General features: G+C 43.4%; 1 protein-coding gene across 4 annotated transcripts in view; it reads left to right on the forward strand.

The window, feature by feature from the left end:
* MIDEAS (mitotic deacetylase associated SANT domain protein) overlaps positions 1 to 25,910 on the forward strand; it is a 65,594-nt gene that overhangs the window by 17,110 nt on the left and 22,574 nt on the right. For 3 of the 4 annotated variants that reach the window (XM_084847009.1, XM_084847017.1, XM_084846999.1), the window contains exons 2-6: positions 12,903 to 14,578; positions 17,974 to 18,288; positions 21,029 to 21,374; positions 21,716 to 21,782; positions 25,398 to 25,540. In XM_084847009.1, coding sequence (XP_084703135.1) covers positions 13,121 to 14,578; positions 17,974 to 18,288; positions 21,029 to 21,374; positions 21,716 to 21,782; positions 25,398 to 25,540 — 2,329 coding nt within the window. In that variant the 5' untranslated portion in view covers positions 12,903 to 13,120. The remainder of the gene's footprint in view (positions 1 to 12,902; positions 14,579 to 17,973; positions 18,289 to 21,028; positions 21,375 to 21,715; positions 21,783 to 25,397; positions 25,541 to 25,910) is intronic. The other variant, XM_084847027.1, reaches the window with a different exon arrangement.

Below are 25,910 nucleotides of genomic sequence, written 5' to 3' on the forward strand. Positions count from 1 at the left end.
ACGACGGTACGGAGCACTAGCCGCAAACTGCGGAAGTCAACCGGCACGGAAGGTACACAATTCGTACATCCCTAGAATTGACACAGTAAACCAAAAGCTTTCAAACTCCTCAGCTGTGTTGGGAGGGGCAAGAGAGCCTGGGGCTCTCTGTGACTCATTAACAAAAAACCAAACCGTGGTTTATTGTTGTATGTGAATGAGACCAATGTCTTGGGCAGAGGTTTTGCTTCATGAGATCATTTAAATTGGAGGTGTTAGGGGTTGAACCTGGGATTTTCTGCACGCAAAGCATGTCCTCTACTGCTGATCTGTGGCCTCTCCCCCACAAGGTACTGTGTGACATTAGTTACATCATTTGACATTCATATATTAATGTATTGTGTTGTGTTAGCCATAGCAGTGTGAGCCTTGAATTTAAAAACAGAAACAAAACTAAAAAACCCTAATTTAGGACTGAAGTTGACAAGACTAATTTGCTAATGGCAAACTTCAGTCAGTTACCTAATCTGACGTTGGGAAAAGTCTAAATATTATATTTGAGACTGTATGTAAAGCTATGAGCTAAAAACTGGAAATAGTTAAACACAATGTTTCCTAAAACTGGAAGGCAGTAAAGAGAGAGTGCCTTCTTCCAGTCTGTACGAGTCTCATGGAATGAATCCAGTCTCCTTCCTTGGAATGACTGACAGAGCACATTGTTCAGGTTAAAGCAATGCAGGCATTTTAACCAAATCCTGATGTTGGTATTTAAAAAAAGAAAGAAAAGGAAATGGGAGATGAAATTAATAGGTGCAGGTGAATTTTATTACTGTCTTGCTGATAAGTCACTAAGGTTACTAGGTCTGGGATACTTTTTATTAGCCAACCTAGCCATACATTTATTTGTAAGGCATTTGGGGCACATTGCTGCTAGGGGGAGAGCTGACTCTCTGTTCTGGCTCATGAATGTTCAATTCAGACCAAACAGGAAATATATCCCAACCCCAAACGAAGAAAGTATAAAACAATTGGGATAAGTAAACTGGTGAAGATGAATAATATCCAAAAAGTCTGATAACGTTACTTTATGTGTACAGGGTGCAAACATACAGTTACTAAACAGTAGAAGAGAGCAAAATCAAGTTGTACAATCATATTATTCAGTACCATAAATAACCAAATGCGTTTCAACCATACGTCGTCTTCAGGGGTCTAGTATATTAAAAGGTATTTGAAAAGATATATAAAAAGACACACACACACACACCTCAATCCAAGCTTCTCACACCTATTGACAATGTAAAGTACTGCAGCGTCTCCACCTGCAATTAAATTTTTTTTTAAAACACTGTATAATACATAATGGCCATACATCTACAAACATTTAAAAATTTACCTTGATGTTAGGGGGGTCCCATGTTTATGCATAAATGAAAACAGAGATATATTGGTGCACAGTGCTTGCCAACCTAAGCCCAAACTGGCTGACACAACCCATTCAGGGGAAGATGTAAAAGGTAACTTTTTGGTCATTGCAGTTTATGTACTAATTGCTAAATGTTGCAACATTGTTTTAGGTTGTTATAAGGAAAGTTAATTTTGTGATCTTTCATTTTTATTATTATCATATATGTTTATTTGATACTGAATCCCTAAACTAGAAAATATTAAGCAAGTTGATAAGGTAGGAAAACTCCACCAATGCTTTAAGGATTATTTATTAGGCTTTTTTTTCCTATGGCCTGTTTAATCATTTAACTGTAAATATTTGTGTATATATGTTGGCATTTGTGATTGTACATATGCCCCAAAATGTTTTTCAAAAGAAAAGTAGCAGTAGTAAATATACACGGTCAGATCAATTTGTGTTTTTTTCCGACAACAAAACAAATGTGAATTTTGGATATTTGGAGAGACTAAGGGATTTTTTCCAAACATCCATCGGGTACATTTTTCCAACCACTTTTGTTTATTTGGGGCAGTATCCAATACTGACACTGCACCTCCACTAGTTGTGTTGCGCTTGCAGGACCTTCTGCGAACGCAGCAGGAACTAGCGCTTCATAAAGCAGCCCTGGAAATGAGTGGAAACACACTTTTTTTAAAGGGACTGATCAGTGGACCTCTCTTCTGCAAGCTGTGCTGACCTATCCCATCCTGGAAACAAGTGTTTCCACTCTTTCTGCTTGCTTCCGCAACAGCTAGTTTCTTGTTGTGTTAGCTGTGAGTCCTGCTAGCATGGAGGCAGCGCTGGATACTGTCTTTTCTTCTTATTTGATCTAAGCTGTTCTTCTGGCCTGCATATCAGTGCAGTTGTATGCACATAAATGTACAGAAATAAACTGTTGACTCTATTTTCTCCATGCACAGTGCAAACAGGATAATTTTATATCATGCTCCTAGTACTTAGAGGAGAGGTAACTTCAGTAATGTACGATGTAGCCAGCTGATCTAAGCTTTCTTCTGCTTGCAGCTGCAAGATAGCTTTTGTGCAAAAAGTATTTTTAAAGAAATACTGAGCATTTCTTACAGTGATAGCAGTACTGACATCAAGAGATGTCCAGACTTTAGGAGAAGGTATTTCACCAAGTAACTGTATCACGGGTAGAAACTAAACAATGAAAATGGAAGACTGACTTCCAGGAGATGTTTGGTAAACTGTTGCAAATATGTATTACAAAATTCCAGCTTGGCCAAAGTGTTAGCAATTAGAAACTAAATTCTGTAGCCATAAAAAAGCTGTCCTCTGGGGATGGGGAGAAGAACCTATAGCACCAAAGTATATTCCATTGCTGAGGGGAAAATGTGGGTCAATTCATGGAGGAAGGGTTTTTGTACACAAATCTCCAAGTGAGAGAATGAGTAGAGTACCTAGGTCCATGCTCTTGGGGAGGAAAGAAAAAAGATGTAATTTAAGTGAATGAATTGCCAGATGACTGTTTATGCTTTCTCCATATTGTACTGGAGAATTGGTTTGCCACTCCCCACAGAAATTATGTTTTATTTTGCAAGGTGGCTGTAGTATCATTAAGATATTGTCAGTGCGTTACTTAGTGTGCTGTAGTTAAATGGGCAATATTTACCACTTTTAGCAATGCCACAAAAAAGCAAGTAGTGAATAAGTGATGCACGAAGAGAGAACTTTCTACAAGCCCATTACATGTGCACCAGTGGAGTCCTTATTAGGACCTCCCATGAGAGGTGAATGGTTTTGCTGCAGTTCTCTCTCTTGCTAGGGTTTCATGAACATAAGTAGATTGTGTATCTGTTGCGATTTTAAAGCAGAATTTTTCCATCTCTTTGAGTCTCCTGTTTCTCTCCTGAGAATATTTTTATGTCATCCAGAGGGGAGTGGAAAAATGAGCTGAGAGCATGTTATACTTGGTGAAGAAACGCCCTAGCTCTGTAATGCTGGATTGCAGGAGATTCCACTGCTAGCAGCCAGTATGGAGAGGGAGGGAGCGAGAACAGTAAGTGTAAATGGATGAGGAAGTGAGTCAGTGAAATGGCAAGCCTATGATCCACGTGCAAGGAAGTACAGTTGGCCTAAAAGACAGAAGTTGCAGAAAGCCCCTGTGCTTGCCTCGTGACTTGTACTTTGCTTCACCTCCTTTTAACATTTTTTTCCTCGACCTTTGAGCAGTCTAAAATTTGCAAAGACCCTGCCAACAGTCATTGAGGAAGAAATACATATTCATTTTTAGAGTTTGTGGTGAAGTACAGTGATTACAGACTTGTAAATAACAATTTACCCGATCACCTTTGACGAGTAAGAGTCTTCCCTAGGCAATTAAACAGGGATGTTTCTGTTAAGAGTTGGTGGCTGTTAGTTTTCATTGATGTGCTGAAAACGACTAGGTATCTGTGGCTAGGCAGACCCCTAAATATATGGGGTAGTAACTTCTCTGGACTTATTTGCAAACGTATATATCAAGCACCTACCTAAATACAAGACCTATTGATTATTCGAGCATAATTATTCCATTATTTATGTCATGTATTGATATTGCAGTTGTGTTTTCATTTTTACATCAGTCCAACGCCTCAGTATGTAATGGAGGAGTTTATAAAAACCCTGAGTTCTGTAATTAAACATGGTACAGGTAGAATAGTATCCTCATCATGTTCTGAGATGGTTCCACAGGTAAACTTGAACTAAGCTTTTCAAAGAGCTCTATCTTCCTTTTTTCTCCTTTTTCTGCTTTTCTTTGAGGAAGCATTTTGCACATTATTTCATTGGTACTTTAGTAAATAGGCAGTTAGATGATACACAGTTTTCTCATGTAGCTCTGAATGTGCTGGAAAGATGCCAGATGCAGGTTGTTCTATCCAGTCATTGGTGAGTATTGTTGGCATTAATCTTAATTAACCTCAATATGTATGTGAAGCATTTAGCTAAGTGGCAGTGATTACTATGGGAGTGGAGACAATTCATAAGGCGGGAAATAGCCCATTCGTTACCTCCATTTTATCATCATGCTTTGGAAATGAGACCCACCTGACAAGAAAACTTACTGCCAGAAAAAAAAATCTTCCAATCCCTTGGCAGTTCTTAGTCTTATCTGTTTATACAGCAAGCTGTGTGCTTGCGTGAACTATAGCATTGGTATCTACTATCCTGGTGTTAAGACGTCTTTTAGGTTGCTTTATTGTGCTAGCTTTATTGTATTAATCCTATTCCCTTTGCTTGCATCATCTGTAATCTCTAGGTCTTTCATTTTGAATTGTTACCATAATACTTTTGTAACCACACACTAGGACATAAATGTATTTACTTCCAACATTGTTATAATTTCATTATATCCTTGTCTAATGACCAGTTTACAGCAGTTTTTGTCGAAGTTGGTGTTTTCAGTAGTTTGGGGTATAGTCAACTGTGTTACATTCAACCCTGGGTATGGTAACATCTTGGGGAGCAAATAAGGCTTTTGATCCTTATTGTACTCTCACCTACCTTCCTTAGCTCTGTGCAGCCACCACATCTTTCTCCTTTTATCTGGTGTGTATTGCTCAGTACCAGAAGACTCCTTTGGAACTTAATAAATGCTTTTTAAGCTGCTCCCAGAAGAATGGAGAGCTGTCCACTCAGAAATTTCAAAGTGTACATGGCTATTTACTGGGAAATTCCTAAGCAGGAGTAATGACTTCTAACTACTATGAAAGCTCCTGTGTAAAAAGTGAGCAGATGAGATCCTGCCTTCTAGAGACCTCTGTTCCCAGGTGCAGTTCTTGATATAGCCAGAAGCTTCTGTAGGTTCATGATCTCTCTTATTTCTAAATTAAGTATTTTCCATTTGCAAGGTCATTTATCAGTGGATCCTTTATTTCTTGATATCTACCTGAGCTCATGTGAAACATACTCTGATAATCCAGGGCTTTTTAAAAGGAAAATTTAGAACTGCACAGTGGTATGTGATTGTAATTTGCACACTACAACACATCTGTGCATTTTTCTTGTGTGCACCCGCATACTTCGTTGCATAGTCACAGTCATGACATTTAAAAGCCTACATAGAGTGAAGGAAAGATCCTCACAACTAGGAAATTGACACCACTAATGAAGAATAGTGTTATATTCACACTCCAGTTATTGGGGGCCAGACTGGCTGATGCTGCGAGGATATTTTCAGACACAAATGGTTCATGTAGCTTTGCCCTATTAAGGTCCCTGTTAAGAATGTTGCATTTGATAATTTGGAGCATCATGTTACTCCTGTCAGAACATTAAGATCCTCCCATGACTTGTCAAGGAAAGGGCTCCCCATGTTCTAGAATGATTTCCATCATATTTGAAACATTGATGAACACTCTGTGGAGAATAGCAGTGGCATCTGCTAGAAATGTCCTTGGCATTAGGTGTTTGTGGAAGAAATGGCTACGCTTGATCAGCGTCTGGGGTTCTGCAGGAGCCTGGAGTATTCAACTTACTTTTCCCATTGTTATCTGTCACTTTTCCCATCAACTAATACAATACAACTTTTGCATTCCTTGAATTTTTGAACTGTACAAATGTTCTTTTGAAGCTGCGTATTTTTTTCTGGTATTGCACATTTTTTACCTGACTGCACATTAAAAGAAAACCATGGTTAATGCCATTCTGTTGCTGCTTTAGCTTGTAGTTGTTCAGTCATTAAGTCGTGTCCGACTCTTCGTGACCCCATGGACCATAGCACACCAGGCCTTCCTGTCTTCAGCTCTCTCCCAGAGTGTGCTCAAGTTCATATTCATTGCATCGGTGATGCTATCTAGCCATCTCATCCTCTGCCATCCCCTTCTACTTTTGCCTTCAATCCTTCCCAGCATCAGGGTCTTTTCCAGTGACTTTTCTCTTCGCATTTGGTGGCCAAAATATTTAAGCTTCAGCTTCAGTATGTGTCCTTCCAATGAGCACTCAGGGTTGATTTCCTTTAGGATTGACTGATTTGACCTCCTTGCAGTCCAGGGGACTCGTAAGAGTCTTCTCCAGCACCACAGTTCGAAAGCATCCATTCTTTGGTGCTCAGCCTTCCTTATAGTCCAGCTCTCACAGCCATACGTTACCACTGGGAAAACCATAGCTTTGATTATACGAATCTTTGTCAGCAAGGTGATGTCTCTGCTTCTGACTATGCTGTCTAGGTTTGCCATAGCTTTCCTCCCAAGGAGCAAGCGTCTTTTAATTTCATGGCTACAGTCACCAAGAGTGACTCTTGGAGCCCAAGAAAACAAAATCTGTCACTGCTTCCTTTTCTTCCCCTTCTCTGTGCCAGGAAGTGATGGGGCCAGATGCCATGATCTTAGTTTTTTTAATGTTGAGTTTCAAACCAGCTTTTGCACTCTCCACTTTCACCCTCAACAAGAGGCTCTTTAGATCCTCTTCGCTTTCTGCCATTAGGGTGGTATCGTCTGTGTAACTGAGGTTGTTGATAATTCTCCCTGCAATCTTAATTCCGACCTGTGATTCATCCAACCTGGCGTTTCTCATGATGTACTCTGCACATAAGTTAAATAAGCAGGGCGACAATATGCAGCCTTGTCATACTCCTTTCCCAATTTTGAACCAATTGGTTGTTCCATGTCTGGTTCTTACTGTTGCTTCTTGACCCTCGTACAGGTTTCTCAGGAGATAGGTAAGGCGGTCTGGTACTCCCATCTCTTTAAGAATTTGCCAGAGTTCGTTGTAATCCACACAATCAAAGGCTTTAGCATAGTCAGTGAAGCAGAAATAGACGTTTTTCTGGATTTCTCTTGCTTTCTCCATGATCTAGTGAATGTCGGCAATTTGATCTCTAGTTCCTCTGCCTCTTCGGAACCCAGCTTGTACTTCCGGTAGTCCTCGGTTCTCATACTGCTGAAGCCTAGCTTGTAGGATTTTGAGCATCACCTTGCTGGCATGTGAAATGAGCGCAATTGTACAGTAGTTTGAACCCTCTTTGGCATTGCCCTTCTTTGGAATTGAAATGTAAACTGACCTTTTCCAGTCTTGTGGCCACTGTTGAGTGTTCCAAATTTGTTGGCATATTGAGTGCAGCACTTTAACAGCATCATCTTTTCGGATTTTAAATAGCTCAGCTGGAATGCTGTCATCTCTGCTAGCTTTGTTGTTAGTAATGCTTCCTAAGGCCCACTTGACTTCACTCTCAAGGATGTCCGGCTCAAGTTCAGTGACAGCGCTATCATGGCTATTAGGGACATTAAGATCTTTCCTGTACAGTTCTTCTGTGTATTCTTTCCACCTCTTCTTAATCTCATCTGCTTGTGTTAGGTCCCTGCCTTCTTTGTCCTTTATCATGCCCGTCTTTGCACAAAACGTTCCCTTGATATTTCCGATTTTCTTGAAAAGATCTCTAGTCTTTCCCATTCTGTTGTTTTCCTCGATTTCTTTGCATTGTTCATTTAAGAAGGCCTTCTTGTCTCTCCTTGCTGTTCTCTGGAACTCTGCATTCAGTTGGATATATTTTCCCCTTTCTCCCTTGCTTTTCTCTTCCTTTCTTTCCTCAGCTACTTGGCTTTCTTGCATTTCTTTTTCTTTGGGATGGATTGAGTTGCTGCCTCCTGAACAATGTGACGGACCTCCGTCCACAGTTCCTCAGGCACTCTGTCTATCAGGTCTAATCCCTGAAATCTATTCCCCACCTCCACTGTATATTCATCAGGGATATGGTTTAGGTCATACCTGAATGGTTTAGTGGTTTTCCCTATGTTCTTCAATTTAAGCTGAAATTTTGCGATAAGAAGCTCATGATCTGAGCCACAGTCAGCTCCAGGTCTTGTTTTTACTGACTGTATAGAGCTTCTCCATCTTTGGCTGCAAAGGACATAATCAATCTGATTTCGATATTGACCATCTGTTGATGTCCATGTGTAGAGTCGCCTCTTGTGCTGTTGGAAAAGAGTGTTTGCTACGATCAGCATGTTCTCTTGGCAAAACTCTATTAGCCTTTGTCCTGCTTCATTTTGTACACCAAGGCCATGCTTGCCTGTTATCCCGGTGATTTATTGACTTCCTACTTTAGCATTCCAATCCCCTATGATGAAGAGGACATCTTTTTTTGGTGTTAGTTCTAGAAGGTGTTGTAGGTCTTCATAGAACCGATCAACCTCAGCGTCTTCGGCCTCAGTGGTTGGGGCATAGACTTGAATTGCTGTGTTGTTGAGTGGTTTGCCTTGGATTCGTACTGAGATCATTCTGTCGTTTTTGAGATTGTACCCCAGTACTGCTTTTCCCACCCTTTTATTGACTATGAGTGCTACTCCATTTCTTCTAAGGGATTCTTGCCCACAATAGTAGATATAATGGTCACCTGAATTAAATTCGCCCATGCTTGTCCATTTTAGTTCGCTGATTCCCAAGATGTCGATGTTCAATCTTGCCATCTCATGTTTGACCACCTCCAGCTTACCTTGATTCATTGACCTTACATTCCAGGTTCCTAAATAATATTGTTCTGTACAGCATCGGATTTTCTTCTCACCACCAGACACATCCACAGCTGAGTGTCCTTTCGGCTTTGGCCCAGCCGCTTCACTCTTTCTGGTGCTACTTGGAAATACCCTCTGCTCTTCCCCAGTAGTATATTGGACACCTTCCGACCTGAGGGGCTCATCTTCCAGCGTCATCTCTTTTAGCCTTGTGATACGTTCCGTGGGGTTTTCTTGGCAAGAATACTGGAGTGGGTTGCCATTTGCTTCTCCAGTGGACCACATTTTGTCAGAACTCTCTGCCATGACCTGTCCGTCTTGGGTGGCCCTGCACGGCATAGCTTATGGCTTCACTGAGTTACGCAAGCCCCTTCGCCACAACAAGGCAGTGATCCATGAAGGGGGCTGCTTTAGCTACTGGGCTCCTAATTTTCAGACTGTAAGACTAGATAGAGTAACCTTTTCTGACAATACTCAAGGTGGTGTGTTTGTCTAAAAAGAACTGTCAAAAGGTGAACAATGGCATTTACTGGGGAGGGAGGAGCAGGACACCTTGGCTAGGATCTTAATCAGGAACTAGGCGATTTTGGTGCACAACATAGTTGTGCAGTCTATGAAAAATTACCTAGTACTTCCGTACTATGCACCATTTATGTAGTCTTTCTATGTGCGCAATGATTTATGCTTATCATAATCTCTTCCAAGCTATTCTTTTGGACCAACTGTGATGTTTTGTTTTTAAAAGCCTCTGGAATGAGGCTTGTCTCTGGTCATTCTTAACTATATCTTCTGACACCAGAACTAGGCATTAGATCTTGGCAAATTGAACCATGCTATTTAAGTATGGGTCAACAAAGGTTCACTGCTAGTAATCGACAGCACATTAACATGGGCTATCTGTAACGCAACAATGCACTCTACTGAGTCATTGGGGAAGAGAACATTCTGCTTGTGGCACTGGCACAGTATGCATATAGTACTTCTACGAAGCACATAGTTGTCTCTAGTTTCAGACAGGCTAATTCAGTTTAGGTGGGGGTGGCATGGTGAGCAGACTTAAGACACTGCTATTAAACACTTTTGGTGTGTATTCATTTGTCAAACTGTGAAATAAATTGCATAAAAAGCCAGTGTCTCTTATGGGGTAATGTATGGATTGCATCATTTTCTAGAGTAGGGGTATGCAATCTGATGCCCTCCAGAAATTTTGGACCACTAATCCAATAAGCTCAAGCCAGCATGGCCAGGAATTATTGGAGTTGTTGTCCAAAATATTTGTTGGGCACCAGGTTCATAGAATAGAGTTGGATATCATAGGGTTGGAAGGGGCCTACAAGACCATTGAGTCCAACCCCCTGCTCGGTGCAGGAAGCCTGATTCCCAGGCGGTCTCCCATCCAAGTACTAACCAAGGCTGACCCTGCTTAGCTTCCAAGATCAGATGAGATCAGGCTCAGCTCACTTCTGTACCCCTGCTCCAGAGCATTACAGTTCAGCATGAGGGAAAGCGGCTTTCGGACCCTTCCCTCTAGCATCCAAGATGAAAAATAGATGGTGGCAATGATAAATATTGAAGGATGAAATGGAGGAACTTTTTGACAGTAACACCATGACTTTCACCCATATTGGCCTGTCAGTTTGAGGTTGCAACTTTCAAGTGAACAATATGCAGTTTTTAAAAAAAATTGATGCAGCAGCAACAAGCCCTTTGATGTTAATGTATTTTATTAATAGAGGGTTGGTTCTATTAACAAACAAATAAGTTTGTTATTTTCAACTAATAAACTTGAAAATACCCCATTTGATGCATTTTTGAGCATGTGTTGTTTCATTTTTTTTTAAAGGAGTAAAAGTGCATAAGAATCTTTCCAACCAGCTATATATGTTTTATTTATTTAAAATATTTATACTCTGATTTTCTCCTGGAAAAAAGCATCCAAACCTGCTAGCAAAATGTAAAAGATGTATTCATAAACACTACTAATACAATAAGTAATCCTAAAAGATAAAACAAAAAATTGACCAAACATCAGAGAAAGATACAATTACAAGAGCAGAAAAATGCAGCAAACTTAAAAACTTGCCTCCCCCAAATGCCCTTCAAAACAGAAAGGTTTTACAGGTATATTGGAAGTCCAGGGGCAAGGGGAGGCCAGACAAATCACCCAGGCATGCTGTTCTGAAGCCTTGGTGCAATGACAAAAAGGTCCTATTCTGTGTTATACAGGTGCCAAATCGTGGAAAGTGGAGGTTCTGGAAGCTCAGCTGAAGAGGGTGGGTGGGCTTGTAAAGGAGAAGGCAGTCTTTATGTTTTCAAGTGCCCAATCCATTCACAGACTTCTTGGTGCAATGGAGAATGCTGGCAGAAACTTCGGGTAGATTCTGGGTTCTGCAAATGCAGTTTGGCTCAGTAGCCAGCATTTATTTTGTGGTTACCACCATCTCATCCTGCCCCCCAAATTCTCCGGCAGTTACAGAGGACTTTTGAGGAGGCATGTGGTGGGGATGCACTGGGCTTTGGAACAGGCAGACATAGTGTGAGATGGTCATGCTGCTTCTGCCTCCTCCAAAGTGCAGGATGACATGAGAGACTTCTTTTTCTGCTCTCCTTGTTTCTCTGGCATGTGCTGAGGATTCAGGCAGGAGTGGGAGAAGATTTTATGTTGCCCTGACCTTTGGAAGAGGCAGAAACCTCTCCCTGCTCCAAAGCTCAGCATGACATGAGACACTTCAGGACTTGGGAGGGGAGCAGAGCAGAGCAGGTTCTGTGTTCTGCTAAACTTCCTGGCCAGGGAGGGGGCTGACCCTGCCGCCTACCAGAATTAAGCTCTGCATAGACAGATCTTGGTTCAGTTTTATGTAGGAAACCTGGAGTTTAATACGTTTACAGAGCAATCCTGTGGGGCGGGAGAGGGTGAATCTGAGGTGGAGGAACTATATTTTCCTATGGCCTGCCAGGCTTGTGCTGGAGGCCAGGGGGTATTCTTCCTCTCTCTTTTTTCTGTTGTGGGATGTTTTCCTTTCTTTAACGTTTTCCTCTGATGCTTTTGGGAGGGAAATAAACTACACCAGTTCCAAGGCTGCTGCAGTCTCCCCCGCTCTGCCCCCTGGGTTCCAGGGGCTTGTTGGGGGAATAGGAGGGCTTTGGGTCCTGTGGCTCCACAGCCTCTCCCAGCATCCTTCCTTTTGGCCCTTTCCAACATTGGAGCGCCACACTGGTTATGGAGGCTTATGAGGTTGGATCTCACTCTACAAGGGCAAAACTCTCTCTCCATTTTCAGAAAGGGAGATCTGACAAATCCTGTGGTCCCAGGGATGCCCCCCTAGGACCATAGGATTGCAGCCTTAAAACTAAAATATTGAGGAGCATTAGGGTAGAGTAATTGCTGACAGATTTGTTTTAGGCATGTATTGATGTGTCTTTCAGGGGAGGGCAGATTGGATATATGAGGAAATCAGTTAAAAATAACTTTTTTGGTTGAAAAATTGGTACCAAAAAGATAAGAGAGAAAAACGTGATGAGAAAATGTCCACTGTAGTTCTTCCCTTGACATGGTAGAAGATGCGTTTACAAAAGAATTGTCACTGTTTGAAGAGCGAAGCTGGTCAGTCAGGCACTTGATGAAAAAGGCAGAAAATTAGAGATGTTGAAAGGAAAGGAAAATGTTTCAAAATAAAAAAAATAGATGGAGAGGGATAAAAGAATGGAACAGAGAGAGAAAAGGGTTGAGTAGACATTTAATATTGTTACAGAGTATTGTCACAACAGTTGAAACCCAGGGAAAACTTGTATAGCCAAATATAAATTATCCATTAGACAAAAGTGACATAGGTATGAATTAGAGGAAGGCACTAGGGCTGACAGGCAAACAGGGAGATGGAGGGAAATGGGCAGACACACATTGTCCCTGGCAAATGGTCCTTGCTGTCGGAAGGAATAGATGGACTGACTGACGTTTAAAAAGGCTTTACGTAACAGTTTTCTGTTGATCTTTTGCGATTAATTCTCTCCTTCTGTTTCAGGTGCTGAAACGAAGTGGACTTCGGAATCCCTTTAGATTACAGTATATAAAGAGGGCGGCCCAACAGACTGAAATCTGCCTCTTACGTCTCTGCATGGATTAGACTGGAGAGGGAAGAAAGCCTTTTGCTATCTTTCAGTCTGTGTCAGTTTCTGCTCTAGTGCTAGCCATGGGTAGGCTGTTGATCTGACCCTTGCACCTGGGAGGACAGACTGAACCATGAGTCTGCAGGCGCAGCCAAAGTCTTCAAGCAAGAGGGCTGGAAAGCGGGTTGCCTTTTTCAATGACCAAGGAGTCCCACTAAAAGAGGCCCAGCAGCAGCAGCTGAAAGAAGGACCGTACTACAGCCATGGAGGGAATGTGCCTTCCTCCCAGGCCACGGAGCTTTCCAAGTCGGGGGTCTTCAGTGGGGTCTCCAGCAATGCCACTTTGGTGAACTCTCTTTATCAAGATCGAGGCGAGGCGAGGATAATACCCCAGCAGTTGGCTACTACCAAGTGGCAGAACTCCCTGATGGGTAACCGGTTGCCTGAGCGGAGCGATGCCAGTTGGCAGCCCCAGCCTGGAGGATGGAATCACGGGATGGTTTATGGAGGCAGCCAGAAAGGGGGGCATCCCAATGCCAGCATCCCGGGTTTCTACAACCACCCAGATGCCTTGAAAAGAAACCGGGAGAAAAGTATGGTGGTGCCACAGCTAGACTTGTATGGAGATGTCGTCAAAGCTCAGTTGGAACAGCAAGTGCTGGCCAGGCAGCAAGCCCACATGAATCACTTCCAGCAAATGCAAAAGCAGCAGCAGCAGCAAAATCAGGCCCTCCCTTTGCAGCCTTTCCAGCTTGCCTTTGGCCACCAGGGCCAGAAACAGGGTCTTCCTGAGCTGTTGCATGTCTTTCAACAGGCTCCCGCCTCTTCCAGCCCAGCCTTCACTGCCCAGCAGAAGCAACAAGCTCTTCCACAGTTGCAGCTGTTTGAAAACTTTTATCCACAGCAGCAACAGCACCACCAGCAGGCCGTTGTGCAAGGCTTTGGCATGCCACAGCAGCCTGCCTCTGTGGCGCAGCCTCATGTGACAGCGCCTCCCCAGCCCCCTCAGCATCATATGGCTTCCCATCAATTCCACCCAGTTCCTGAGAGGAACCAGGAACTGCTGAAGGCCCTAACGGAACATAATGCACAGACGGTGCTGCCGCAGGCTCAGATCCCTCTCCCCAGGAGATCACGGAGGCTCTCTAAGGAAGGGGTCCTGCCAGTGTCTTCTGCAGAAGAGGCACTGGCGTCTAGGCCCCCCGAGGAGTATCCTGGCAATGTGTTGCCGCATCACTGGCAACCGCAGCAACATCCAGAAGTTCAGTTTCACCATCAGTCTGAAACTTTCAGTCACAACAAGGACAGCTATTCGCAGCTGACCAGAGCAGAGCTGGACTGTGGGGAGATGCCAGCAGGGGGTCAGCCAAGCCAACCTGAAATGGAGAGAGTGGGCACATACGAACGTGCTAGAGAAGCAGAAAAGCAGGCGGCTGTAGCCGATGGCATTGGCCAGAGAGCGAATGACTTTGGTGGGGTTCGAGGGGGCGTCATCCAGAGCACGCGGAGAAGGCGACGTGTGTCTCAGGAAGCCAATTTGCTAACCCTGGCTCAGAAGGCTGTGGAGCTGGCTTCTCTTCAGAACATCGGAGTAAGTGGTGCTTCTTGACTAGGACCATGTCCACTGCCTCTCTTCACTAGGAAGCATTGTAAAACGTTAGCAACCACTGCTGGTCCCTCTCATTTGTCCACGTAGAAGACACCATGCCAGCAAGAGCTTGTTACTGTCACCAAGTTGCTCTTTTCCAGGGCACAGGCTGCTAAGTGCAGTTTTAGGCAAACAGGTGATTTGTACTCAGCAAGCATGGCTGTCCATTGCATTTTGCTCTGGAGGCTGCTCTGGTGTCATGGGGAGGATAACTGTCTATCTAAAATTATTTAGGGTGCAATCCTATGCATGTTTAGACAGAAAAAAGTCCTACAACTCCCAGTGTGCCCTAGCGAGCATGGCTGGCTGAGGCATGCTGGGAGTTGTAGGACTTTTTCTGTCTAACCATGCATAGGATTGCACCCTTATAACTTCATAAATAATTTTGTTTATTTATTTATTTTAAATTATTCAGATAACATTAGTTAAATCATTTTATTTAAATAACTAATGTTATTTAATTATTTATTTAACTGTGCCATCATAGCCAGCCGCCCACAAGACCTTCCACAATTAGTTGAACCATTTGAAAAATGTACACACACCTTTCACGTGCCTTCTGTTTTTCTTCTCATTCTCAGAGGCTTGTTTGCTCAACCCCTCCAGCACATGTCTCTGAGAACTGGAGAGAGAAAGAGAAAGAGAGAAAACTAGCTATCCCTGAGAGCCACAAAGCTATTTCTGCCACTCCCTTCCATGAAACGGGACTGGGCTGTCAAATCAGAAGAATACATTGCCAATAGAAGTGTTACCTATCTTCTCCTTCTCCCTGCTGCAGGACCGAGGAAGGCCCCAACATAAATTCTGGCTGTTTCAGCAAAACCTGTAGAATTGGTTCATTTACTTTCCAAAAGGGAAAGAAAGCTTATAGCCTTCAGGAAGGGAACACTAAAAACCTATCAGCAATTCAGCCAGTGCTTTAGTAACCAGAGTGGGATTGGATGGGCCATTTAGCAGTCGCAGGGCAATCAGTTGACTTGAGTGAGGATGTGACCTGTAGTCTACATCCTCCACCATGCTAAGAGTCATTACCCCTATAGATTAGTGAGGGCCTGGGAGGAAGTTCGGTTTATAAATTCATTAAATAAATAATAAATATGGTACATATAACAACAACACAGGGAGATGATGGGGAATATTAATGTAAGTCCATTGAAACTAGGGCTGAAGAAGGGAGGAGCAGTGCAAAAGACATGATAGGTTCCATGCTGTAAACGTCTGGCATATATCTCTATTTTCCCAGGCTATTATTTTAAGGAATTCCAGTACCTAAGGGTTGCATAGGGAAAACTTCTTATGGATGAGTTGTCTTATCCCTTCCCACTGCAACCATCTTGTCACCTCTGTATTGTTGCATATATTCAGCAGGGGCCTCCTGGGTTCTGCCTCCATTTTCCTACTAAATTCCTGTGTGCCCCACTCATCCCCATATGTGTAGTGGGCTGTGGGTGTGAAAAGCAATTAGTGTTACATTTGACTTGGGCTGCATGCAGATACCCTATCCCACTCCTTTTTTGTAGGAAAGGGTGGGGTTGCTTATAGAGATGTACACAGTATACAGTGGCACATATGTTTACATGTGGTGTGGAGAATGCACAAGAGCCTCATAGAATATAAAGCACACACAAGATAATAGTGTGACCCACTCTGTCAGGGACTATCTTGATGCTTTCAAGATGTTTTGGACTACAGTTCTCATAAGCACCAGCCAGTATGACCAGTGGTCAGGATATTATTCTAAAAGTTTGCACATTTCCACCAAACATGCAAAAAAGTCAGCTCCCATGATTACATCTCCAGCATTTATTTTGAAATTATCTTAGAACTTTGCTTAGTTGGTAAGGAGATGCATATTGATGTATGTATAAAAGCTTGTTTGTGATTCGGTCCAAACCCAGCAAACTATGGTTTGAATAAAGGCAACGCAGGATTGCAAACCAGAATCAAAGTCTGGTTTAGCATCCTAGTTTAAGGGCAAATTATGGTTTGTGCAAATCGTAACTTGCCAGGTTTGAACAGCGGCAAACAGTGGGCTGCTGTTAAAAGCAATCAGAAGCTTCTAATCTCCGCTTGCATGTGGAAGAAGGGGAGAATGCACTCTGTAAATTTGGGACTGTACACATGCATAACTTGAACATGATGGGTTAACATTGAGTCTGAATGCAGCTTTTAGTAGTTCATACCTATATCCATTTATATCCCTATATATTCATTTTCCCCACCCCTTCAGAGGGCCACCTGCTACCAAAAGCCCCAGTGGGAAGGATTCCAGGAGAGGGGGGGTAGGTAGGCAAAGACCCACTCAGAGCCTGTCCAGCTGGAATTACCCCTCGTCTCACAGGGAATCATACCACCATCTACCCTGTGAGAAGGATCTTTACGAATTATTATATTCTGATGTTGTTCATTGTGATTTTGTTAATGTTATTTGTTAGCTGCCTTGGAAGAATTTGTATCCATAAAGGTGGGATATAAATAATAGCAATAAATAATAATGAAGACATGCCCAAACATCTGAAGAAAGATCAGCACTGAGAGCCATTGTCCATTTTGTATTGTAAGCAAACATCCTTAAATGTCTCTCTAAGCAATGTTAATCTGTAGATCAGGGATGAGCCTGTAGATGGCTCCTCTTGCCATACCTCTGAATTCAGCAGCAACAATTACATACATTGTTAGAAAAAAAGTGCCATCTGTAGAACTACAAAGCTTTACAAGGATCATATTTAGCTTGCAAACAAGCTAAATCAGCCCTCCATAGTGCTACAAATGCCATTCCCTCCCCCCTTTTTTGCTGCCAAATTTGGCAGCACAGCAGGGACAAATTGCCAATTTTTTGGATTTTCTTGGGCAAGGGGGCTGCCCATCAGGGGATGGGGGACAAAAATGGCCCCTGGACCCTCTGCAGTTGTCCACACCCCTGCTGTATATTATTCTTGCTGGTAATTCCTTTTGATGTGGTAGTCATATTTTATTTTATTTCTTACATTTATATCCTGCCTTTCCTCCAGGGAGCCCACTGTGGTAAACATGATCCATCTCTTCATTTTATCCTCACAACAACACTGTGAGGTAGGTTAGGCTGACCCAGTCACCTGAGTGAGCTTCATGGCTGAATGGGGACTAGAACCTGGGTCTCCCAAGCCCAACTCTCTAACCGCTACACCACACTCTTGCTTGCTGGCAAATTTCAGGCACTGAAAGGAACATGTGTTTTATCCCTTCTGTCTTGCTTGTAGGGCCACTAACAGTTGTCAGTCTGTTAGTTGTCCTAATCTTTCCACATGTACCGATATGCTTCAGATATCTTAATTTGCGCTTGGTCTTTTTGTACCAAGGAACCCGAAACATCCGAAGAAAAGAATAAGAGTGAGGTGGCAGCAACCGCACCAAGGAGTGTGGTAGAATTTGCTAGTTCTTCACCAGCCCCGAAGAGAGCCCGGGAGGACAGCAGCCTTGTGCCTCTCATCATTCCTGTGTCTGTGCCAGTGAGGAGGCTGGACTGTCAAGATATTGGGAGGGAGAGGAGTGAGGATGGAAAGCCACAGCAGCGGTTTATGACAAATGACCATGGCATTTCTGAGAGCAAGCCATCTGTCATAGTCACCCGGAGGAGGTCCAATCGCAACTTGAATATGGACCCGTCAGCTCAGGTATTATTATTTATTTCATTACTATACTGCCCAATAGCCTGGGTGGTTCACAACAATTCACAAGATAAAATACAGCATAAAAATTTAAATTTATAACTTTTTAAAAATTTAAACAGCTAAAAACAATTTCAGTAAAATACTAGACCTGTTCAGACAGCTGGCATAAATGCCCCATCATATGCCATTAAACGCCTGGGAGAAGAGGACAGTCTTAATCTGGCACTGAAAAGATGACAGTTTTGGTGCCAGGTCGGGCCTCAGTGGGGAGATGATTCCATAATTGGTGGGCCACCACTGAAAAGGCCCTCTCCCTTGTTGCCACCTTCTGAGCCTCTCTTGGAGGTGGCACTAAGAGGAAGGCCCCAGGCATCAATGGTAGTGTCTGGGTAGGTTCAGATCAGGAGAAGCACTTGGAATCCAGGGGCATCCTGTGTTTGGAATCCTGGGGCAATATCCTATAGTGCCGCTGTGCTCCTACTGTTCATTTTGCGCCAGTGTAAGCAACTGCTTGCACAGTGGGGATTTTGCAGTTCTAAAAGTAACCCAGATCAGGACAGGTCAGCAGAGCCCCCTTGTGTGAGCTCTGCTGACCTGCCGGAAACAAGCGTTCCCACTCATTTCACATTGTTTGTAGAACTGCCAATTCCCCGTTGCACAAGCGGTTGCTTCCACTGCTGCAGGAATTAACCCTCTGAGCTCACAAAGGGAAACTTCTGTGTGTCTCACCTACGTGCACTTTCTGTGTAGAGCAGGTTTTGGTTTGCTTATTCAGGTTGCTTCTCTTGTTCTCTGCCAGTAACCCGTTGCAAGGCTATGTTGTTTTGCAAGCTAGTTAAATTTGGGTTTTAACTGCAGACAGCAGTGAGTTACTTAGTAGTCTAGTAAAATATCCATTCTCAACAGTAGTGCTGTGGATTTTGCCTTAAGTAGCATCTTGGGGCAGCCCGTGAAGATACCCTTGTCTACATTGTTCTTAATCTGTGTCCTGTTTTTGAGGTCCCAGAGTATATTTTAGTCTTGTAACTTTGAAAGGCTGCGTGGTGGCTAATTTGCAAGGCATTTTGGGTTGTTTAACCCCGGATGAGCTGTGGTGCGTGCTGGCACCATTTTGAATATGCAGCCCCCAATCGGGCGGTTGGCATGTTCTGCAAACCCGGCCACCATGGGCTATTTGAGGGTTAAACAACTCTCACATAACCCATGGCTTGTAGTAGGGTTATGTGAGGGTTGTTTAACCCTTAAATAACCCGCGGTAGCCAGAGGTTTGCACAATATGGAACACCCCACCCCTGATCAGGGGTTGCATATTCAAAATAGCATGTGCAGCTCATTGGGGGGTTAAGCAACCCATGGTGAGCCTGGGATGTTGTGCAATCCAGGCTGATATCTGGTATTGCAATTGCAAAGCCATCGCTCTCTAGCTATTTTCTCAATGGAAAATGGGAAGCAAGGTAGATCAGAGGGAAATCCTCTTTAATATCAGGAATTTGATGTACTGATCAGTTTTCATTTGAAAAAGGGTGCTTTCAGTGACAATTGATTACGTCATGGGGTTGTGGATTATTTTTTTTTATTAATACAAGCCATTAATATTTTCTGCAGGGTCTTTAGGCCACATCAAATGTTACACTTTTCAGCTTGGGAAAGCATTTCTGCATAGAAAGAAACCATAAAAAGCAAATATCAGTGATTGTATATTATGGTTGACATCTGTTTTTCAAGGTTTTTTCCTATGCAAGTCCTCTTCCTGTATGAAAGTTGTACATGATAATCCTACATTAAACTCTTTTCACAGTGCCTGTGTATTCTGAATGCACTGAGAAGCTACAGGCAGCCTTTCTTCAGCTGTTTTACTTAGCCTTGGTAGGTAAATATAATGGCTAGATAAATGTATCCTAACAGGATACAGGTTCCATAAAGAAAAAGTATACTGAGAGTGGATTATCCATGCTTCATATTCCAGGATGGGTGTCTTAGCTTTTTCACTCTTAACATGATTCATATAATGCTTTCTTTGTCATTTCGCAAGGTGCTTGCTATAGCTCTGAGCACTGAGCACCCACTGGTGCTTGCTATAGCTCTGAGCAAGTTACAAAGTTACAGGGCTGTGTTCTTCTCTGGAATGGCAAAAGCCAAGAAGTATGGGTAGTGGTTAGTGGTAGCCTTTCAGCTTGTCTTGCTCATTCTTCCTGGATTGAATGCAATGCTTCTGCAGTAGTTGGAGCCTATGCTCCTCAAGGCAGCGACCTCCCCCGCACTGCCCTTTTTACTTTAAAGTACCAGGTACATTGATTGTGCTATATACATAACAAAACAATATCCTTGTAGGTTTTTAAAAAATACTAGTATAAGCTGATTGAGCAGCCATGTAGTTTCGATTGGTTTTAGCGTAACATTTATGGGTTGTATCCACTTGTGTCCCTCACTGAAGGCTCTTTGATCCAGTGGGAGGCTTCCATGAACAGAAGTAGGTGGAGGTGACTTTTATTGCAGCCTGTGCCTTTCCAAATCTGCTCCAGAGTGTTTGGTGACCCTTTGAAACAGTGTGGAAGAATTGGCATGGGGACTGCAGGATACAGGGGGTTCTGAAAATTGTTTCCCTCCCTGCTTCAAAGCCTCTGCTGGGTTGAACAGCTTTCTGTGAGTGGAGGGACGCCATTGGATACAAGCCTGTATTGGGGGGCATAAATCACTTCAGTACTTGGAATGGTGTGAAACAAAACTCATTTATTTTTTGTAGCATGAAGGTACTGCTTCAAAAGAAGAAGTGGAAGGATTTGCACGGAAACCAAAGCAACGACCCAGACCAGAGCCTCTCTTCATACCACCGAAAGCCGGCACATTCATTGCTCCGCCAGTCTATTCCAGTGTCACACCTTATCAGAGCCACTTACGCTCTCCTGTCCGCTTGGCAGATCACCCTTCCGACAGGAACTTTGAGCTACCTCCTTATACTCCCCCACCAATACTCAGCCCAGTGCGAGAGGGTTCTGGACTGTATTTCAACGCTATCCTTTCTGCTAGTGGTAACTCGGTTCCACCCCCCATCACTCCTAAAAGTGCACACAGGACGCTGCTCAGATCCAGTAAGTTTTTATGCATTGTTCCTTTGGGGCTGGAATGGTAGGAGCATCAAGGCTGGAAGAAAGAAATTATTACTGGGGATGACACTCATAAGTTGTGTTGGGGGGAGGGTGTTGCCTGTTCATTCAGGTTGGGGTGCATGCACCCTGCTTATGCTGCGATAACTTCCTAACTTAGAAAGAGTTGTTGGAACACTATATAATAGTTGAATTTGAAAGGATGCTAGAAAACTGAAAAAATTACATGAGAGAGACACTCTGCAAAAGAAAATAATAATAGTGTGGCATTAATAATCCTTTATGTAGAAGTTTGGACCAATTAATTGTGTCATTTTGACTTGCAGATAGTGCAGAAGTCACTCCTCCTGTCCTTTCAGTAATGGGAGAGTGTACTCCTGTCAGCATTGAACCGTAAGTAATATTCAGTTGAAAATATATACATTGCAAGCATTTAATTGTAATGTCAGAGCATCCCTTCATGTCCACTAGCGTGAGAAGATTTCCATAAGTGTGAGTCAAGCAACCCATAATGTGTTGCTTTTTCCTATGGAGGAATGGGGCAAAGAGCTTTGGCCTCTCCACCAGTTACTCTCCCTGGCGTTGGGATCTGTATACCTCTCTTCCTTAGCTTACAAGACCTAGTCCGAAACATTACTTTGAAGATACAAGATGAAAACAGAATCTAAAACGTAAAAAGTTCCTGTAAATATGAGCCTAGATAAATTGGGTGCCTGAAAAGCTGGTTTGTTTTTTACCGGTGTCTATTCTAAATTAAAGCCTTAAAAAGATCTGCCTGCATATTCTGATCAGCGTTACTCTAATGCCACCTTCCCCATCCTGGTTCCCTCCAGATCCTTTTGGACTACAACTTCCAGGATTCCTGATCATTGGCCACACTGGTTGAGGCTGATGAAGTCCAAAACATCTGGAGGGCATCAGGGTGGGCAAGGCTGCTCTAATGAATCTCCTGTTAATCACCTGTATAAAGCATTTTGCAAGAATGTTATCATATTGCTGTTGCACTCATGGCCTGCTCATGAGTTTCCTGTGGGCAGCGGATTGGTCACTCTGCGAACATAATACTGGACTAGATGGACCCTTGGTCTGACCCAACATGGCTCTTATTTATTGCATTCATTCTCCAGCCACTGGATCCCAAACCAGATAGAGTCATGTAAGGCCACATCTAGCTCTTGACCGTAGTTGCTGATAAGCCTTCCCATCCACCTTTCTATACGAATGAGAATGTGTGGCTCATTTTGCGCTGCATAGGGCAAAGGTGAGCAGGCATCAGGCTTGTTCTTGCTACTATATAGTAGTCTACCAGCCACTCGGTGCTGCTCTGCTTCCCCTGGCAGCCCTTGCTGGCCTCAGGTCAAGGAGAGCAGAACAGAGCTGTGGCTTTATAGAAATGATTTGTTTGCACCATCTGGTCTCACAAATGTTTAATTAGTTAAGTTTACATGTGTATTTTAATGGGACTGCACAGCATGAGGCTTCCTGTATTTTGAGGCAAGGCTCTGTAACAAACCTCCGTGTACAGAGACAGCATATCTCTGCATACCATATGTTGGTCATGGTTAAGGATGTTGATGTAAAGGTACCCAGCAAGATACAAGCTGCTGCTTCCCGATCTGTTATGATAGCATTTAGTTCCAGAAGATCACAGTGGATTATCCAGTTGTTCTTGCAGAATAATCCTAAACACGATTACTCTGAGATAACTCCCAATGAGTTGAATGGGCACTTATTCCCTAGTAAGTGTTTTAAGATTGTAGCCAAGATATTCCCATGCAGATTTACTAAAAAACAACAGCTTCCATTCATTTCACTGGGTCTTATTTCTGCTTAACATGTATAGGACTGTAGCCTTAAAGTCTCAGGCCTTCACCATGGTCAAAGAACAAGTGCGTAATGTCTTCAGCCACATTTGGTGTAGGTGGCAGACTTCAGGTTCACTGTTGTTGTTGTTTATTCGGTCAGTCGCCTCCGACTCCTCGTGACTTCATGGACCAGCACACGCCAGAGCTTCCTGCCAGCCGTCGCCTCCCCCAAGGTCGAGTCCGTTACCTCCAGAATATCATCCATCCACCTTGCCCTTGGTCGGCCCCTCTTCCTTTTGCCTTCCACTTTCCCTAGCATCAGCATCTTCTCCAGGGTATCCTGTCTTCTCATTATGTGGCCAAAGTACTTCAGTTTTGCCTTTCATATCATTCCCTCAAGTGAACAGTCTGGCTTCATTTCCTGGAGTATGGACTGGTTTGATCTTCTTGCAGTCCAAGGCACTCTCAGAATTTTCCTCCAGCACCACAGTTCAGAAGCATCTATCTTCCTTCGCTCAGCCTTCCTTATGGTCCAGCTCTCGCAGCCATAGGTTACTACGGGGAATACCATTGCTTTAACTATGCGGACCTTTGTTGTCAGTGTGATGTCTCTGCTCTTCATTATTTTATCAAGATTGTCATTGCTGTCCTCCCAAGAAGTAATCGTCTTCTGATTTCCTGGCTGCAGCCAGCGTCTGCAGTAATCTTTGCGCCTAGAAAGACAAAGTGTGTCACTGCCTCCACGTTTTCTCCCTCTATTTGCCAGTTATCAATCAAGCTGGTTGCCATAATCTTGGTTTTTTTGAGGTTTAACTGCAACCCAGCTCAGGCCCACTACAAATATATTTTTAATATAGAAATAAAAAGAAAAGTTTTTTCCCTTACCAAATATGTTTTTATACATTTGAAGCAAGTTATTTAAAGCTTGTGTGTGTGTTATTCGTTCGTATTCTGCCGCTCCTTCAAGGAGCTTTGAGTATTTTCTTACTCTCACACCAGACTTGTGAAATAGCTTGTCCAGGACTACAAAGTTAGCTTCACAGCTTTGACAGGAATTTAAACCTGAAGTTCCTACATCCTGGTTCAACGCTATAGGTACTGTGCCCTCATATATCCAGACTTAACACACAGTCATATTTGTACACGTGGACTGGGCCTTTGAGCCTTCTGTAATGATTACTTAGCAGATCACATGTGGCTGTCAAGGGCTCCTTGGAGGCCTCTCTCAGTCTAATCCAGTAGCCAAGTCCAGACACAGACAAAGGGATTCCTTTCAAAGCTTTATTCTTCTTTTACAACTTAACAACTATACCGATTGCAACTAGATCTGAGCAGCACAGTACCTATGCCCTAAGTTGGAACAGTTGGTCCCCGTTTGAAAGGGAATTACTGGCAGACCCCTGAACTTAAGGACTAGGGAGAGTCCATCCCCTTTTCCCTTGGATCCTCTGGGCGCAGCCGTTGTTTGCGCGCCAACCTGGCATTACGCCTCCTTTCCGCGCCCTCCATCTGGCGCCGCTCTCTGCGTCTGCGTCGCGCATCCACCAAGTCTGCTATCTGTGCTCGGTCACTCCCTGGACTGCTAACTAAACTAGGAATGCTGGTGGGAGGAATCTCCGTCAGCTGTTGGTCCTGGGAAAGAGGAGCGCGCTCCTCTCCCAGGAGCGACTGCTCTCCCTCAGAATCAGAACTACTCTGGGATTCTATGGGCTCAGTGTCCACCCTGACAGTGGCAGCTTTCCCCAGTCTGGTGCCCTTCAGATGTTTTGAGACTGTAATTCCCATACTTCCTTATGGAAGTTGCAGTCCAACGTATCTGGAGGGCACCTGGTTGGAGGAGGCTGATGTATGGAATGGGAAAAGGCTATGTGAAGAAACAGACCATATTTGGCTTTCATGCACTGTTACATGTAAGTAAATAGACTTACGGTTGTGTGTGGCTTCTGAAGCTTGCACCTGTTTTTAGCAACCTTGCTCCTAGCTAGCATATGGTGGGTGGCCAAGAAGGCACATGCAAAAATGTGTATTTTGAAACTAGAGTTTAGTGATGATTTTAAAATGGGTGAAGGTAGCTAGAGAAATGGGTGACTTACCATTTTTGCCTATGCCACCAGTTCAGCTGTAACTAGTTTCAAAGAAGCAGGTTGTTGGTCTTAGCAAACTGGCATCTCCTAGAAGTTAACGTACATTTATTTTTTTATAGACGGATCAATGTGGGGCCACGATTTCAAGCAGAAATCCCACCTCTTAGAGATCGATCTCTGGCAGCCTCTGACAAGGCCAAAGAGGAGTTGGTGTGGCAGCCGTGGGAGGAACTTGAATCCAGTGCATCAACCCAAGAGAATGGTAAAGAGCTTGAAAACTGAATTCCTAATGAGAGGCAGGAGTGGTACATCTCTTTAAAGTTTTTGTATGATCAGTCATGCTGTTGACCACTGATCCACTGGAGAGATTAAGGCTCATCCAAAATGGAGGAAGTCTAAATTGAAAATTGGTGTGAAAGCTAGAGATTGGAGAGTTGCTTCTTTGTACTAAAGTATTACATTTTTGCGGTACTTTTATTTTTTACAGAGTCAAAGTAGGTTACAAATAGTAAAAGCTATCAACCTGATCAATAAAAAAAATGGGTAAAATCCAACTGTGCCTCCCACTGACAATGTCCATCAGTGGAGGGGGGGGGGCTATTCCCCCTCCCCCTGCAGCCCCCTACACCTCC

This window comes from Heloderma suspectum, chromosome 1 (assembly GCF_057233095.1).
Source record: "Heloderma suspectum isolate Gila_16-S chromosome 1, 16-S_ref, whole genome shotgun sequence".
Classification (NCBI taxonomy): Eukaryota; Metazoa; Chordata; class Lepidosauria; order Squamata; family Helodermatidae; genus Heloderma; species Heloderma suspectum.